This window comes from Daldinia childiae (genome assembly GCF_008694065.1).
Source record: "Daldinia childiae strain JS-1345 chromosome Unknown Scaffold3, whole genome shotgun sequence".
In the NCBI taxonomy this organism is placed as follows: Eukaryota; Fungi; Ascomycota; class Sordariomycetes; order Xylariales; family Hypoxylaceae; genus Daldinia; species Daldinia childiae.
In genome coordinates this window covers 2,944,925-2,957,492 of record NW_022984644.1, presented here as the reverse complement: position 1 = coordinate 2,957,492, position 12,568 = coordinate 2,944,925, and the positions used below count along the sequence as shown (strand labels likewise).

Sequence of the window (12,568 nt, the reverse complement as noted above, 5' to 3'; positions counted from 1 at the left end):
AAATAATCTATTTCGTGCTATTATATTCATCTCAACTATCACCAGATGAATTCGTAACAATTCCCAATTACATCTCAAGAGTTGAATTCACGCAGTGCTAGAATAAGATAATAAATTTATTAGTCCTAAACGAAAAGCTATATGCTATATTGGCTAATAAAACGTTAGCCAAAGGGAGTTAAATATGATCTGTGGCCAAATCCTGAATACTCCAACTCTCAGCTAGCTGTCTCAGGTAAGTAGGTACCTATTATGCGTTTTTTGTCGGTAGGATAGCCATTCGACCACCACAAGAGCAATTACTCTGTTGACGGAGCAAAAAGCTGAATCCTGGTTTGTGATTAACTAGAGCGAGGTCCTCCATGACGTTACCGCAACGCGCACATTTCCTCCAAGGGAACTGACTCTTGCCATTTCCGCTTCTCGGGCTTCTCGAGATTTCAACTCTTTTGAAGAGATCTACCCTTACACCGCTCGCCCTCCTTTTAGCTAGTGAGCGCGGCTCGTCGTCGAGCTCGAGGATCGAATAGTCGGCGAAATATAGCTTTGCGACCTCGGACCGTGCGCGAAATTCCTTTAGGTCCTGGTTGAAAAATTTGCTGACAACGGGGACGAAGGATGACGGTGGCGCCTGCAAGACGAGCATATCAAGCTCACAGTGCTGACGTGCACGGGCAATGGCTTCTTGGGCTGGGTCTGGTCTCGGTGCGTTAGGGTTCGAATTTTGTGGCTGACTCTTGTTTGCTGATTTAGCAGCTTGCTCGCCAACTATTGCTAGTGATGTACTGTAAGCCGTCCGTATTTCGGCTCCTAGGCCGGTGAGAAGCTTGTCGAACTCGTCAGCTTTAATAAGAGATGACGAAATGCATTGTCGCAAGTTCTGATACGCGGCATGCAGAGCGGTATGAGCGGCTGTGCGAGGATCGGCTGCAGCATTCGGATTATTCGCAATAGACTTCTCGCGGGTTTCGTACCAGCTAATAGCTTTTGTCGATAACGAGTCGAGCGATAAAATACGACGACATAGGGCGGAAAGCAGGGCGCGTGTTGTTGAACATAATACTAAGTGCAACGCGATTTCGTTATTCGCATGTAAGTACATCGTCATTTTATCTAGTTGAGGCCCCTTTAGGTGCTTCATGAACTCGGTGTCATCAAAAAGACAGAATAGCGAGTCACATATCCAGCCAAGCAGGTCGTTTGACCACTTGACGCACCCGGCTAAAGCACTGACAGCTTCTGTATCGAAGTATTTAGTACTAGAGAAATATAATGTGTGGGGGAAGATTAAACCTACCAGGTTCATCAAGCGGCGTTATAGTGGTTTTATTATGTATGGGTATTTGGCTGTTTGAGAGATGCATCATGACTGTTATGTTGCGCAAGTTCAGAGCCAGCAGAGAAAGCTTTCCCCAGCCTTTCCGGGGCTGAAGATCGCCTCTCCATCCAAGGTAATTGATAATACTGAGGCAAACTTGCAAGATTCCATTCTTTATGAGACTGTCATGTAATGTGTCCTCCGTATAGTCGATAGTTATCTTCATCTGCTGCACTTGGGTTTTTACCCATTCAATTGCAAATGCTAAGATCGTGTTAATAAAGGTACATATTTTGAGATATAGACTTAAAGGCCTTACAGTCTCTATTAATGAAATTCCTAGCGACTGCTAGGATGTCGTCAAAATTTGCACCCTGGGTGACGGCCTGGGCGGTGGATATGTAAAAGGCCGCGACGAGTGCAGACACCTGAGCTGGAGAAATGTGAGATTTGAATCAGTTGAGTGAGTGATAAATACGTACCGTCAGTCATAGACTCGACGTCTGCTAGTGTATAGTTGATACTGTGCCATTTCACTTTACCGTCTTCGCATAGCTGAACAAATGAGAAATTCGTTGGCGAAAAAGCTGTCTGGAGGCCTAGAATTAATCAGTTAGCATATTAAGACTGCCTGTGAGAACGATACATACATGATGGTTCGCCGCTTTGGGAAAATCCAGCATCAAAAACCGAATTGATACGATCTAGATTATGTTCTCGGTATAGCTCGGCCATAGTGAATCGGTCTCGATACTCTACGCTGCCGTCATTATAAGAGAAGCAGAGAACTTTCCCAAAGTTAATGAGGTTTACCCCTATTATGACCTTGTTGACAACGACAGAATCGAGTTTCTTGAGTCTGCTGCCATTCTAGAAGATATGTTAATAAAATAAACATAAATTGGGTTATTTCATACTTACTGGTGTTGCAGAACCGGCACTGTTTTTTCTAAGGCCGAGTTGCTCAAATGCGGAATGAAGCGTTTGATGGTGATCTGTCAAGAGTTCCCATCGATCAATTATGCTCTGGACTTCTTGGGCGTAGGGCACGTTCGGGTCCGGGATAAGAGATCTCACTGTCAAGATCACAATAGGTGACCACTCTTTGTTTGGTACATTGAACGCGGTTAGAAGAACAGGAGGCAACATTTCAATGTGAGTGATTTTTTGCATGGACGCATCGGAATGCAAATCGCCAGAGCCTGGCTGGAACCAGCTAGTCACTGCTACGTGCCTCTTCGTGAGCGTTGGACTTAGCGGTTGATTGTTAGAAGGATTGCTTTGCGCGCCCTCGGTTTTAGGGCTATTCCAATTAATGGCAACTTGGACAACACATAGCTGTTTCGATGCAGTTGCCAGCCCTACCATAAGGCTTCCTACTATCTTGTTAGTGAATGACTGCCATGCTGGATAGTTACGCTCGTCCAACTCACTCCTATCCGAACATACTGCGGCGTGGGTGATTAAATCGTCTGCTAATGTGACATTCTCGAGTTCTACGGTCGTCTCTTCGATTTTACCATTATTCTGCGCCCAGAACATTTTAAGGACTCCAGTCGCGGTGATACATATAAAAGCGGACCTGTTATTTTGAGGGTGAAGAGGGCCGTTGTTGAAGATAGGTGTGATTTGATAACTGTAGTTATTTCCGTTTCCATTCCTAACAGCCGGCCCGTAGGATGGGGTGTATGGAGGTGACTAGTAGTTTGTCAGCCACGTAAATGACAAGTGAGAATATTTTAGGACCTACTCTTGGGTTTGCTGTATGGTGACTAGGCAGCCAATATGTTCCCACAACAGCTTGTAAATCATCTATAGAATCTCCATCCCACCTCCTGGAAGGGGACGGGCGATTTAGGTTCGATGAGAAACTAATAATAAGGACTCTGCCTACTGCGTCGATAATAGCGAGTTCTGGGCTAGCGGGACTCCAACTAAGATGGACAAGGGGCCCTCCTGTAAGGGATTCCCATGGTGCGATCGTAGTAGGATCGCTCAAGGTAAAGGTAGCATCCTTGCCCTTCGCATGAATATACATTAGCTGTAGATGTTGGCCATCAGGCGTAATAGATGCTATAGTGCCAGCCTTGGACCAAGCAATACCCCTTTCGAGTAATCAGTAGCTGTTCTGAACAATATAGTAGAGAGTGGGAAGCATTACTGGTAAGAGCCTCGTTCACGAAGCTCGTCTAGCCTCTGTCGTAGACGTTTGCTTATTGGGCGGGGCGGAAGAGTTAGAGGAGCTCCATCACCGAAGAGGTCATCAACGTCGTCTAAATCGACTTGCATAGCCTCCCCACCCATAGGATTGTCTAGGATGAGAGGCATCTTGCTAGACTTCATCTAGAAGACGAATTTGGAAACTCGATAGAGTTCTAAGCGAATTTTGGCGATATTCTTTATGAATTTGAATTAGGGGTATGCATTAACAACTGGTCATAGTTCAACGGCTAAGGATATCCAAAGCCTAGAGACCAAATGGATTAGTTAGCCAATGGAGAGTTGACAGATTAAGAAAGAAGTTTTCTTAACCTTGACGATCGAGTTCGTTCCTTTAATATAAATAACTAGTGTAAAAAGAAAAGTGATGGCTACAGTCACAATTTATTTTTTTCGTTCGGTGAGATAGAGCATGTTGAATTGTATGTCGAATTGTATGTTGTATTGTATGATTAATGTCGAATTACTGGAAGGCTTGGGAGTTGTAGGTCTGTGCTTGGTGATTGTCAACGAGCTGATAGGTACCTCATTGATGTATTTTTTTAAGGTACATGTACTGTACCCTGTGTCACATAGTGTCAATATGTACGGTAATGCGCATCAACTAACCCAATAGGGATTAGAAGATGTATGGGTTTCATGCAGGCATTAGAACTCAGCGTTCCATTCTCCTCGTTTGGATGAGGCTTGAAAGGTATTATTAACTTTGTTAGACCCTGGACCATGTGGCTGATCAGCCTCAGATCCAGAGCCACTTTAACCCTGGCAACCGCGGAGCAACGAGAATCGACTTTTATTACATAGTGCATACTACTAGGCTACTGTATATCTTCCTAAGTATATTCATGATCATCAGCCTAGTGGAACTGTCTTAACCTGTATAGTACCTATAAAGGTACCTACTAAACTAATGTTGGTCACTTCATGTAGCTACTAACATGCAGCAATGCAAGCTAATAAGATTGTCTGTCAATGTCACGACTTGATTTGTCCTACATGACATATTGCATCCGAGAAACGGCATCATTCAAATATTGAGATTACTCGGTAACGAAACCGTTTGCATAGGTATAGATTAGGTGATTGAGACACTGGTAGGTACTACTATAGCATAAGCTAAAATGCTTTGGCAGTTACCTCTATGTAGGAGCCAGAAAATGAAGAGGGGTTAATAAAGGAAGAGCCGACCTTCCGCTATGTACTGAAGCGTCGGTGGGCGGAATGAATCTAATTCGTAGACAACAAGTGAGAGTGTCTAGTAAAAGATTTCGTACTAGAGACTTTAAGTTGATTTAACCCTTAAAAAGACTATCTATGTTTGGGTAGTTTCTCTTCCTCCGTATAATTTAGAATATAGTATTAATTTAGAATGAAAGTTGAGAGATGTACTGTAAGTAGGTATATAAATACTATGTAGGTGCCTTATGCTTATGTACCTAGGTACATATCAACAATGGGAAATGCATGCAGAAATTGAAAATACCTATAGAAGATACCTATAGAAGATACATCATTGATGCGAACATTGAAGAAAAATAAAGTTAGTGCTATGCAAGTTAAACCTTAAAATATCCCATTCGTGGTCAATTAAGCGAAAGTGAGTTTAGGGGAGGAAGACCGACCGCGCGCGGCTTGTTGTTAAGCTGTTGCCCTGTTCTCCTTGTCCCGGGCTCCTCTTGTAGCCCCTTCCTCCTCCGACCTCTAGAAATCCCCAAGAGTTTTTTTTTTCACCTTTACCTTATTTCTCATCTTACCTCACCTAAAAATCGCCTCCGCCGTTTCTCTAGCGAAACGGAACAGATCGCGTATACGAATTGTTCACAGCCACAACATAACACTTGCATGATTATTATAGATTCGCTTTCGCCGGTATCACGGCGTAAGGTTTTCCTTGGATTCGGGGCTAGGATTATAGGGTTGTATCACGTTGTTTATTAGATTTGGTATAGCGCTATGACATGACATAGCATTTCGACTCTTTCCCGTTACCGCCTTTGGTTTTTGGTCCTTGCCTTGGGTCCTTGGTTCTTCGTCTTTCATACCTAATTTTATCCATAACAAAGTCGCGACCATATCGTCCTTTCTTTACGTCTGGACTGCTTGCCTGGCGAAATAAGATTTGAAAACCTTCATTCTTTCCTCCTTCAACTTTCTTTTCCATTGTTCCTTCAAACAATCTAATTGAGTAAAACCCCCCACTGGAACCAATAGCTATGGACATGGATACTTCTTCAATATCGTCAATATCCGACCTCTCTGATCCTCCTTCTTCCAACCCACCGTCTTCTCCTCTCTCGGTTCTTTCTAGGTCACCAACTATATCACCGCGAACATCTCTCTTGTACGATCCGAGCCGCTTGCCTTCCCCGCCTTCAACCGTCAATTCTGGAAGCGCATCACCAATGAAGCCCTCCGACCAAGTCTCCGTCGAGAACGAGATTCATGTAAACCCTGATGGCCCACCACCTGCAAAGCGACGCCGCGTTGAGCGCAAGCCTCGAACTACCGAATATCTCGATCTGAAGGCAGCCTCTGAGCAGAATGAGAAAGATGAGAAACTGCTGGAGCAGTTAACGAAGGCCCTGCGCAAGAAGAAGAAAATTGTAGTAATTGCTGGCGCTGGAATCTCCGTATCTGCAGGAAGTACGTATTCTTTTTTTCCCCTGGATATTTAGTATTCACCATGTTTCAATTCCCCTGCTAATATGCCTTTTACCGTAGTTCCCGATTTCCGGTCGTCAAAGGGTCTATTCGCTACTCTGCCTAAAGAACATGGCCTTAAGGGATCCGGCAAGCACCTATTCGACGCGTCTGTTTACAAGCACGACTCTACTACCTCGTCTTTTCACACAATGGTCCGGGATCTATCGCACCTTACGAAGAATGCGGAACCTACTCCATTTCACCATTTAATCGCGTCGCTCGCTAAAGAGGGTCGCTTATTACGTCTCTATACACAAAATGTTGATGGTCTCGATACGTCCATGCCACCTCTCGTCACCACCGTTCCGTTGAATACAAAGGGTCCGTGGCCGAAGACGATTCAGCTCCACGGTGGGCTAGCTAAAATGGTGTGTTCTAAATGCAGCGAGATAAGCGAATTCGACGGCTCGCTTTTTGAAGGCCCGGAAGCACCGCTTTGCAAAGGATGCGAGGAGACAGACAATGTACGTACCTCTCACGCCGGAAAGCGTAGTCATGGGATTGGGAGGTTGCGACCACGGATGGTCCTTTATAACGAATATAATCCGGATGAGGAGTCTATCGCCAATGTTGTTCGAGCCGATATTCGAGCTCGACCTGATGCCGTCATTGTTGTCGGCACTAGTATGAAGATTCCTGGCGTGCGCAATATGGTCAAAGACATGTGCCGCGTGGCGCGAGAGCGAAAGGACGGTGTTACTGCCTGGATCAATCTGGATCCAGAACCTACGGGCGCCGATTTGAAGAATTGCTGGGATTTGGTCGTGCAAGGCAAATGTGACGATGTTGCCTCATTGGTCCACTTACCACGCTACGACGAGAACACCGACGACGCTGTGGTGATTGACGAAAAGAAGTATAATGAAGATGTCCGTGGCGTCAAGCTCGAGGTAGAGATCAGAAAGACTACACCTGAAGCTGGTGTATCGGTCAAAGGAGAATCACGTGATGCTTCACCCGTTGAGGCGAAACCGCAGTCTATCGAGAATATTCAGGGTATACCAACACCATCCGCTAGCCCCAAGGTACGGGCTGCCTTGCCTGTAGCCAAACCAGTATCGAAGCAAAGCAAGCTCGCGTTTCCCAGCACGAGTGCATCTACGACTACCAGCTCGATATCCAAGGATACCAAGAAGGCAACCAAGCGAAAACCCAGATCGAGCAAGAAGACAGAACCGAAGGTTTCCAAGGCTCCCAAGGCTACTATCAGTACAACATTTAAGGCTACCAAGGCCTCGACGGCAATTTCTTCCAAGTTACCCGCGAAGCGTAATTTCGAATCCGAACCCGAACCCGAACCCGAACCAGCTGTCCTATCTCCGCGATCTGTTATGCGGGATGAATTTTCACTGCGGCCTCGTAGTAAGCCTAATGGATTACCAGTAGAACCTCAGAAAGTCATTGAAATAATTCCTGGCACCCCTCCGCAACAGTCTACACGCACGTCGCCTCCCGGCACGATCTCACCCACATCTAAACCCCGGGGTTTTGCATCACTTATCGATTAAGCGAGTTCTGGGGATATTTGTAGCCTATATACTGTTTTCTTCTAATACTCACTTGTACATAAAGATTCGCGCATCATCATCCACCGGCAATTGCGGGTTTCTCGAAGGCCATTCTTCGAGGCGGGTTTTATGGAATGTTTACAGGATTACATGCGAATAATTACTAAGAGGGAAGAACTACTTAGCATGGTTGTTATACGGGAGATGAGCGGGTTTTATTCTTTGCATTTGCACGTGGTGCGCCTATGGGATTCGTAAGCGGGCATGTGTGCCCATAAGGCAAGAAGCATGCACTTGAGAAAACGGCTAGATGCACAATTACCTGGTCCGATTAAAAGCAGGCTGGGAGGCATAGACAGGCGTTAAATAGATTCATCGAAACGCATGTAAATGGCGTGGGTGCGGACGGCGTAGTACCGTCCTGCTGTTTTTCACGGCCTTCTTGTTCTAATATGGAAAAGGAGGCCTTTCACATATAGCGAAAAGTTGCGGAGTTTTATTTAAGACTACCAAAGTCGAAATATTATCATATTATCATCATTGCGTATATAAAGGTATCTATGCGTGTGATGTAAAATATGTGTGAGACAGGTGACTTGCATATAACTAGGGGGGAAATTGACAGCATTTGTATGCCACGTGGCAAGGCTACATGCCATGACTTAGGTAGGTATGGATGTTAGGTACCATACCAGGCTTTGGTGGATCGAATAAACCGTTATTTTACCGTTATTTCACCATTTGCATATTTAAACATTTAAAAATCAAAATTTAAATGAATAATGAATAAGATTTTATATTTATTAAAGTTATTTTTAACGTTTAAAAATAATTAGAATATTTATATATATAATTATTTATATTTTTAAACGTTTTATTTATTTTTAAACGTTATAATGTTTATAAAAAAAATTATAAAATTTACGAAAAAATTACGGGAAAACCATGGGAGTTATAAAAGCCATAAAAAATATAAATTAAATACGTATATTATATAAATTAAATACGTATATTATTAAATAGGTGTAATGTTGTAGTGATATTATATGTAAAGGTTTATTATATAATTTTAATTTTTAAAGTTATATAAAGTTTTTAAAATGTTATATTTTTTTAATTATTATTATTGATATAAATTCTTTTATTATTAATAGTTAATAATCATTTTTTTTTTTTTTCTTTCCCTCTCTTTCTTTTTTTTTTTTTTTCACGTTTTCTTTTTCCTTCCTCTCCTTTTGTTCTCTCTTTCCCCTCCCCTGTTCTTTTTCCTTCTTCCCCTGTTTTTTCTCCCGCTTCCTCTGTTCCGTGTCTCGTTTTCTTTCGCCCTTCTTTTCTCTTTGTTTCCTCGTCCTTCTTCTCCCCTTTCCCTTTCTCCTTTTCGTTTTCCCCCCCTCTTCCGTTCCGTCTCCTTCCTTCCCCTGTTTTCTCCCTTCCGCCCTTCCTTTTCCCTCTTTCTTGGTCTCCTCTCCTTCCCTCCCCGGGCTTCTGCCCCTTTTCCCTTTCTTCGGTCTTCCTCCTCCCTTCTTCTTCCCCTTTCCCCCCCTCTTTTTCTTTCTTCCTCTTCTTTCCTTCCTCCCCTTTTTCTTCCCTCTGCCCCTCGTTCTCCTCCCTTCTCTTCCCCCCCTCTCCTCCTTTTCCCCCCTCTCCCCTCCTTTCTCCCTTCCCCGTTTCCCTCGTCCTTCCTCGGCTCCCTTTCTCTCTTCCCTCCTCTTCCCTCTTCCCCCTCTCCTCCTCCCCCTCCTGTCTCCTTTTCCGCTCCCCTCCCTCCCGGCTTCTTCCCTTCGGTTTCTTTACCCCTCCCTCCCCTCTCCTTCCCTCTTCCTCTCCCCCCCCTCTCCCTTCGCTGTTCTTTTCTGGTTCTCTTGTTCCCCTTCCTCCTCCTCTCGCTCCCGCTCGTTTTTCTCCTCCGGCTTTCTTTCCTTCCTCTTCTCCTTCTCTTCCCCGCTTTCTTCCTTCGTTCTTCCCTTGGCCTCCCTCGTCTCTTCTTCCCCTTCTTCCCTCCTTTTTTCTTCTTTCTTTTCTTCTCTTTTTCCTCCTCTCCCTCCCCCTTCCCTTTCTCCTTCTTTCCTTTCTCCCCTCCCTTTTTTCTTCCCCCCCCCTCTTTTCTGTCCCCCTTCCCTCTTCTTCCCTGTTTCTCCCTCCCCCTCCCTCTTTTTTCTCTTTTTCTCTTCCTTCTCTCCCTCTTCTTCTTCTTCTTTCTTCTTCCCTTCCCTCTTTTTTCTTTTTCCCTCTCCTCCCCTCTCTCCTTTCTTCTTCCCCTTCTCTTTCCTTCCTTTTCCCCTCGTCTTCTTTTTCTTTCCCCTTCCTTCTTCTCTTCCCCCCTGGTCTTTTCCTTTCCGCTTTCCTTCCCTTTCTTCTTTTTTCTCTTCCTCTCTTCTTCTTCTTTCTTCCTTCTTCATCTTTTCCTTCTTCCCTTTCTTTCTTTTCTTCCTTCCCCTTTCCTCTCTCCTCCCCTGTTTTCTCTCTCTTCTTTCCTCCGTCCGTTCGCGTCGCCCTTTTTTTTTTCCCCGTTCTTCTTTCGCTTTTCCCCTCCCTTTCGCTTCTCTCCTTTTCTTCCTTCTTTTCCTCCCCTTTCTCTTCTTCTTCCCTCCCCCCCCCTCTTTTTTCCTCCCCCCTTCTTCCTTTTCCTTCCTTCTTTCCTCCCTTTCTTTCTTTCTTCTTTCTCTCCCTCTCTTTCCTCCTTCGTCCTCCTTTCCTTCTTTCCCCCCTTCCTTGCTTTCCCTCTTGTCTCCGGCTTCCTTTTTCCTTTCCTTTCTTTCTCTCTTTTTCTTCCCTTCTTTTTTTTTCCTTTCTCCCCTTTCCCCCTCCTTCTTTCCTCCCCTCCCTCTTCTTTCCTCCTTCCCCCTCTTCCTCCTCTTTTTTCTTCCTCTCCCTCCTTCTTCCCTTCTCTCCCCCCCTTCCCTTCTCCCTCCTTCCTCCTCCTTCTCTCCCCCCTTCCTCTCCTTCTCCTCCTTCCCTCCTTCCCCTTCCCTTTCCCTTTTCTTCCCCCCCTTCTTCTCTCCCTTTTTCTTCCTCTCCCTTTTCTCCCTTTCCCTTCTCCCCTTTTCCTCCTCCCTTTCTCCTTCCTCCTTTTCTTCCCTTCTTCCCTTCCTTCCTCCCTTCTCTTCTCTTTTTTTCCCTCTTCCCCTCCTCTCCTTTCCTTCCTTCCTTTTCCTCCTTCTCTTCCTCTTCTTTTCCCTCTCTTCTTCCTCCCCTTTTCCCCCTCTTCTTTCTTTCTTCCTTTCTTCTTTCTTCCTCTCTCCCTTCTCTTTTTTTCCTTCCCTTCCCTCCCTCCTCTCCCCCTCCTTTCTTCCCCCTTCCCCTTCTTCCCTTCGTCCTCCCCTCCTCCCCCCCCTCTCCCTCCTTTTCCTCCTCTCCTTCTCCTCCTTTTCCCTTCCTTCCTTCCCCCCCCTCCTCTTTTCCTTCCTTTTCCTCGCTTTTTCTTCCCCTCCTCCCTTTTCCCCTTTTTTCCTCCTCCTCCTTTCCTCCCTCTTTTCTCTTCTCTCCCTTCCTTCTCCCCCCTTCTCTTTCCTTCCCTTCCCTCGGCCTTCCTTCTTCTTCCGCTCTCTTCTTCTTTTTCTTTCTCTCTTCTTTTCCCTCCTTTTCTTTCCTCTTTTCTTCCTTTCTCTCCCTTCCTTCCCTTTCCGGTTCTCCCTTCTTTTCCTTCTTCCTTCTTCTCTCCGGCCTTTTGCCCCCTTCCCCTCTTTTTCTTTCTTTCCCTCCTTCTTTCTTTCCTCTTTCTTCTTTTTCTCCTCTTTCCCCCCCCCTTTTTTCTCTTCTCTCTCCTCCCCTGTTTCCTCTTCTCTCCTCTCCGGTTCCTCCTTTTTTTCTCTTTTCCTTCTCCTTCCCCTCTCTCTCTTCTCCCTCCCTCTCCTCCCTCCCCCCTCCTTCCCCCTTTTCCTCTTCTTCCTTCCCTCTCCTCCTTTCTTCCCTTCCTCGGTCCTTTCTTCCTCTTCTCCTTTCTCCCTCTCTTCTTCCTTCCCCTCTTCCTCCCTTTTCTCTTCCCCCCCCCCTTCCCTCTTCTCTTCCCCCCTTGCCCTTCCCTCCTCCCTCCCTTCCTCCTCCTTTCTTTTTCCTCTTCTCCTCTTTCCCCTTCCCTTCCCTCTCTTTTCCTTTCTCCTCTTCCCCTTCCCCTCCTTCCCTTTCCCCCTTCTCCTCCCCTCTTTCCTTCGTTTTTTTTTCCCTCTCCCTCCTTTCTTCCCCTTCTCCCTCCTCCTGGCGTTCTCTCTTCCCGGTCTCCTTCCCCCCCCCCCTTTTTCCTTCCTTCCCCCTTCCTCTTCCTCCCTCTTCCTCTCCTTCCCTCTTCCCCCCCCTTCCCTCGTCCCCTTCTTCCCCTTCCCTCTTTTCCTTTCTTTCCCTTTCCCCCCGTTCCCCTCCTTCTCTTTCCTCCCTCCTTTCCCCCCTTTTCCCCCGCCTCCCTCTTTCCTTCCCTCCCCCTCCTCCCTTTCTCTTCCTCCCCTTTTTTTTCTCTCTCCCCGGTTCTCCCCTTTCCCCCCTCCCGTTTCCCCCCCCTCCTCACCGCCCTTTCCTCTCCTTTCCCTCGCCCTCCTCCCCTTTCTCTTTCCCTTTCCTCCCTTTATCTTTTCCCCCTTCCTTCCCCTTTCTCGGCTTCCCCCTTCTTTTTTTTTTTTTTTCTTCCCCCCCCCCCTTTCCCCCTCTTCCTCTCCTCTTCCTTTTTTCCCCCCTTCGTCCCCTTCCCCTCCTTTCCCTTCTTTCTTTTCTTCCTCGCTCCCTTTCCCTCCTTTCTCCTTCCTTCCTCCCCTTTCCCCCCTCTTTTTTTCTTCTTCCCTCCTTTCCCTTTTTCTTTCCCTTCTCTTTCCCCGTTCCTCCTCCCCCTTCG

At 46.0% G+C, this 12,568-nt stretch overlaps 2 protein-coding genes across 2 annotated transcripts; one reads left to right on the top strand and one right to left on the bottom strand.

Moving 5' to 3' along the window:
• Window positions 1-250: 250 nt before the first annotated feature.
• GL218_03516 (Mediator of RNA polymerase II transcription subunit 16) lies at window positions 251-2,860 on the bottom strand (the record flags this gene model as incomplete). The annotated part of the gene is made up of 7 exons (XM_033580080.1): window positions 251-1,239; window positions 1,298-1,582; window positions 1,638-1,751; window positions 1,801-1,917; window positions 1,969-2,188; window positions 2,240-2,694; window positions 2,752-2,860. 7 exons carry the CDS (start codon window positions 2,858-2,860, stop codon window positions 251-253), a joined length of 2,289 nt encoding a protein of 762 aa, XP_033436376.1.
• Window positions 2,861-5,757: 2,897 nt separating this feature from the next.
• Window positions 5,758-7,749, top strand: GL218_03515 (NAD-dependent protein deacetylase hst4; the record flags this gene model as incomplete). The annotated part of the gene is made up of 2 exons (XM_033580079.1): window positions 5,758-6,181; window positions 6,260-7,749. The coding sequence occupies 2 exons, from the start codon at window positions 5,758-5,760 to the stop codon at window positions 7,747-7,749; spliced, it is 1,914 nt and encodes a 637-aa protein (XP_033436377.1).
• Window positions 7,750-12,568: the final 4,819 nt, after the last annotated feature.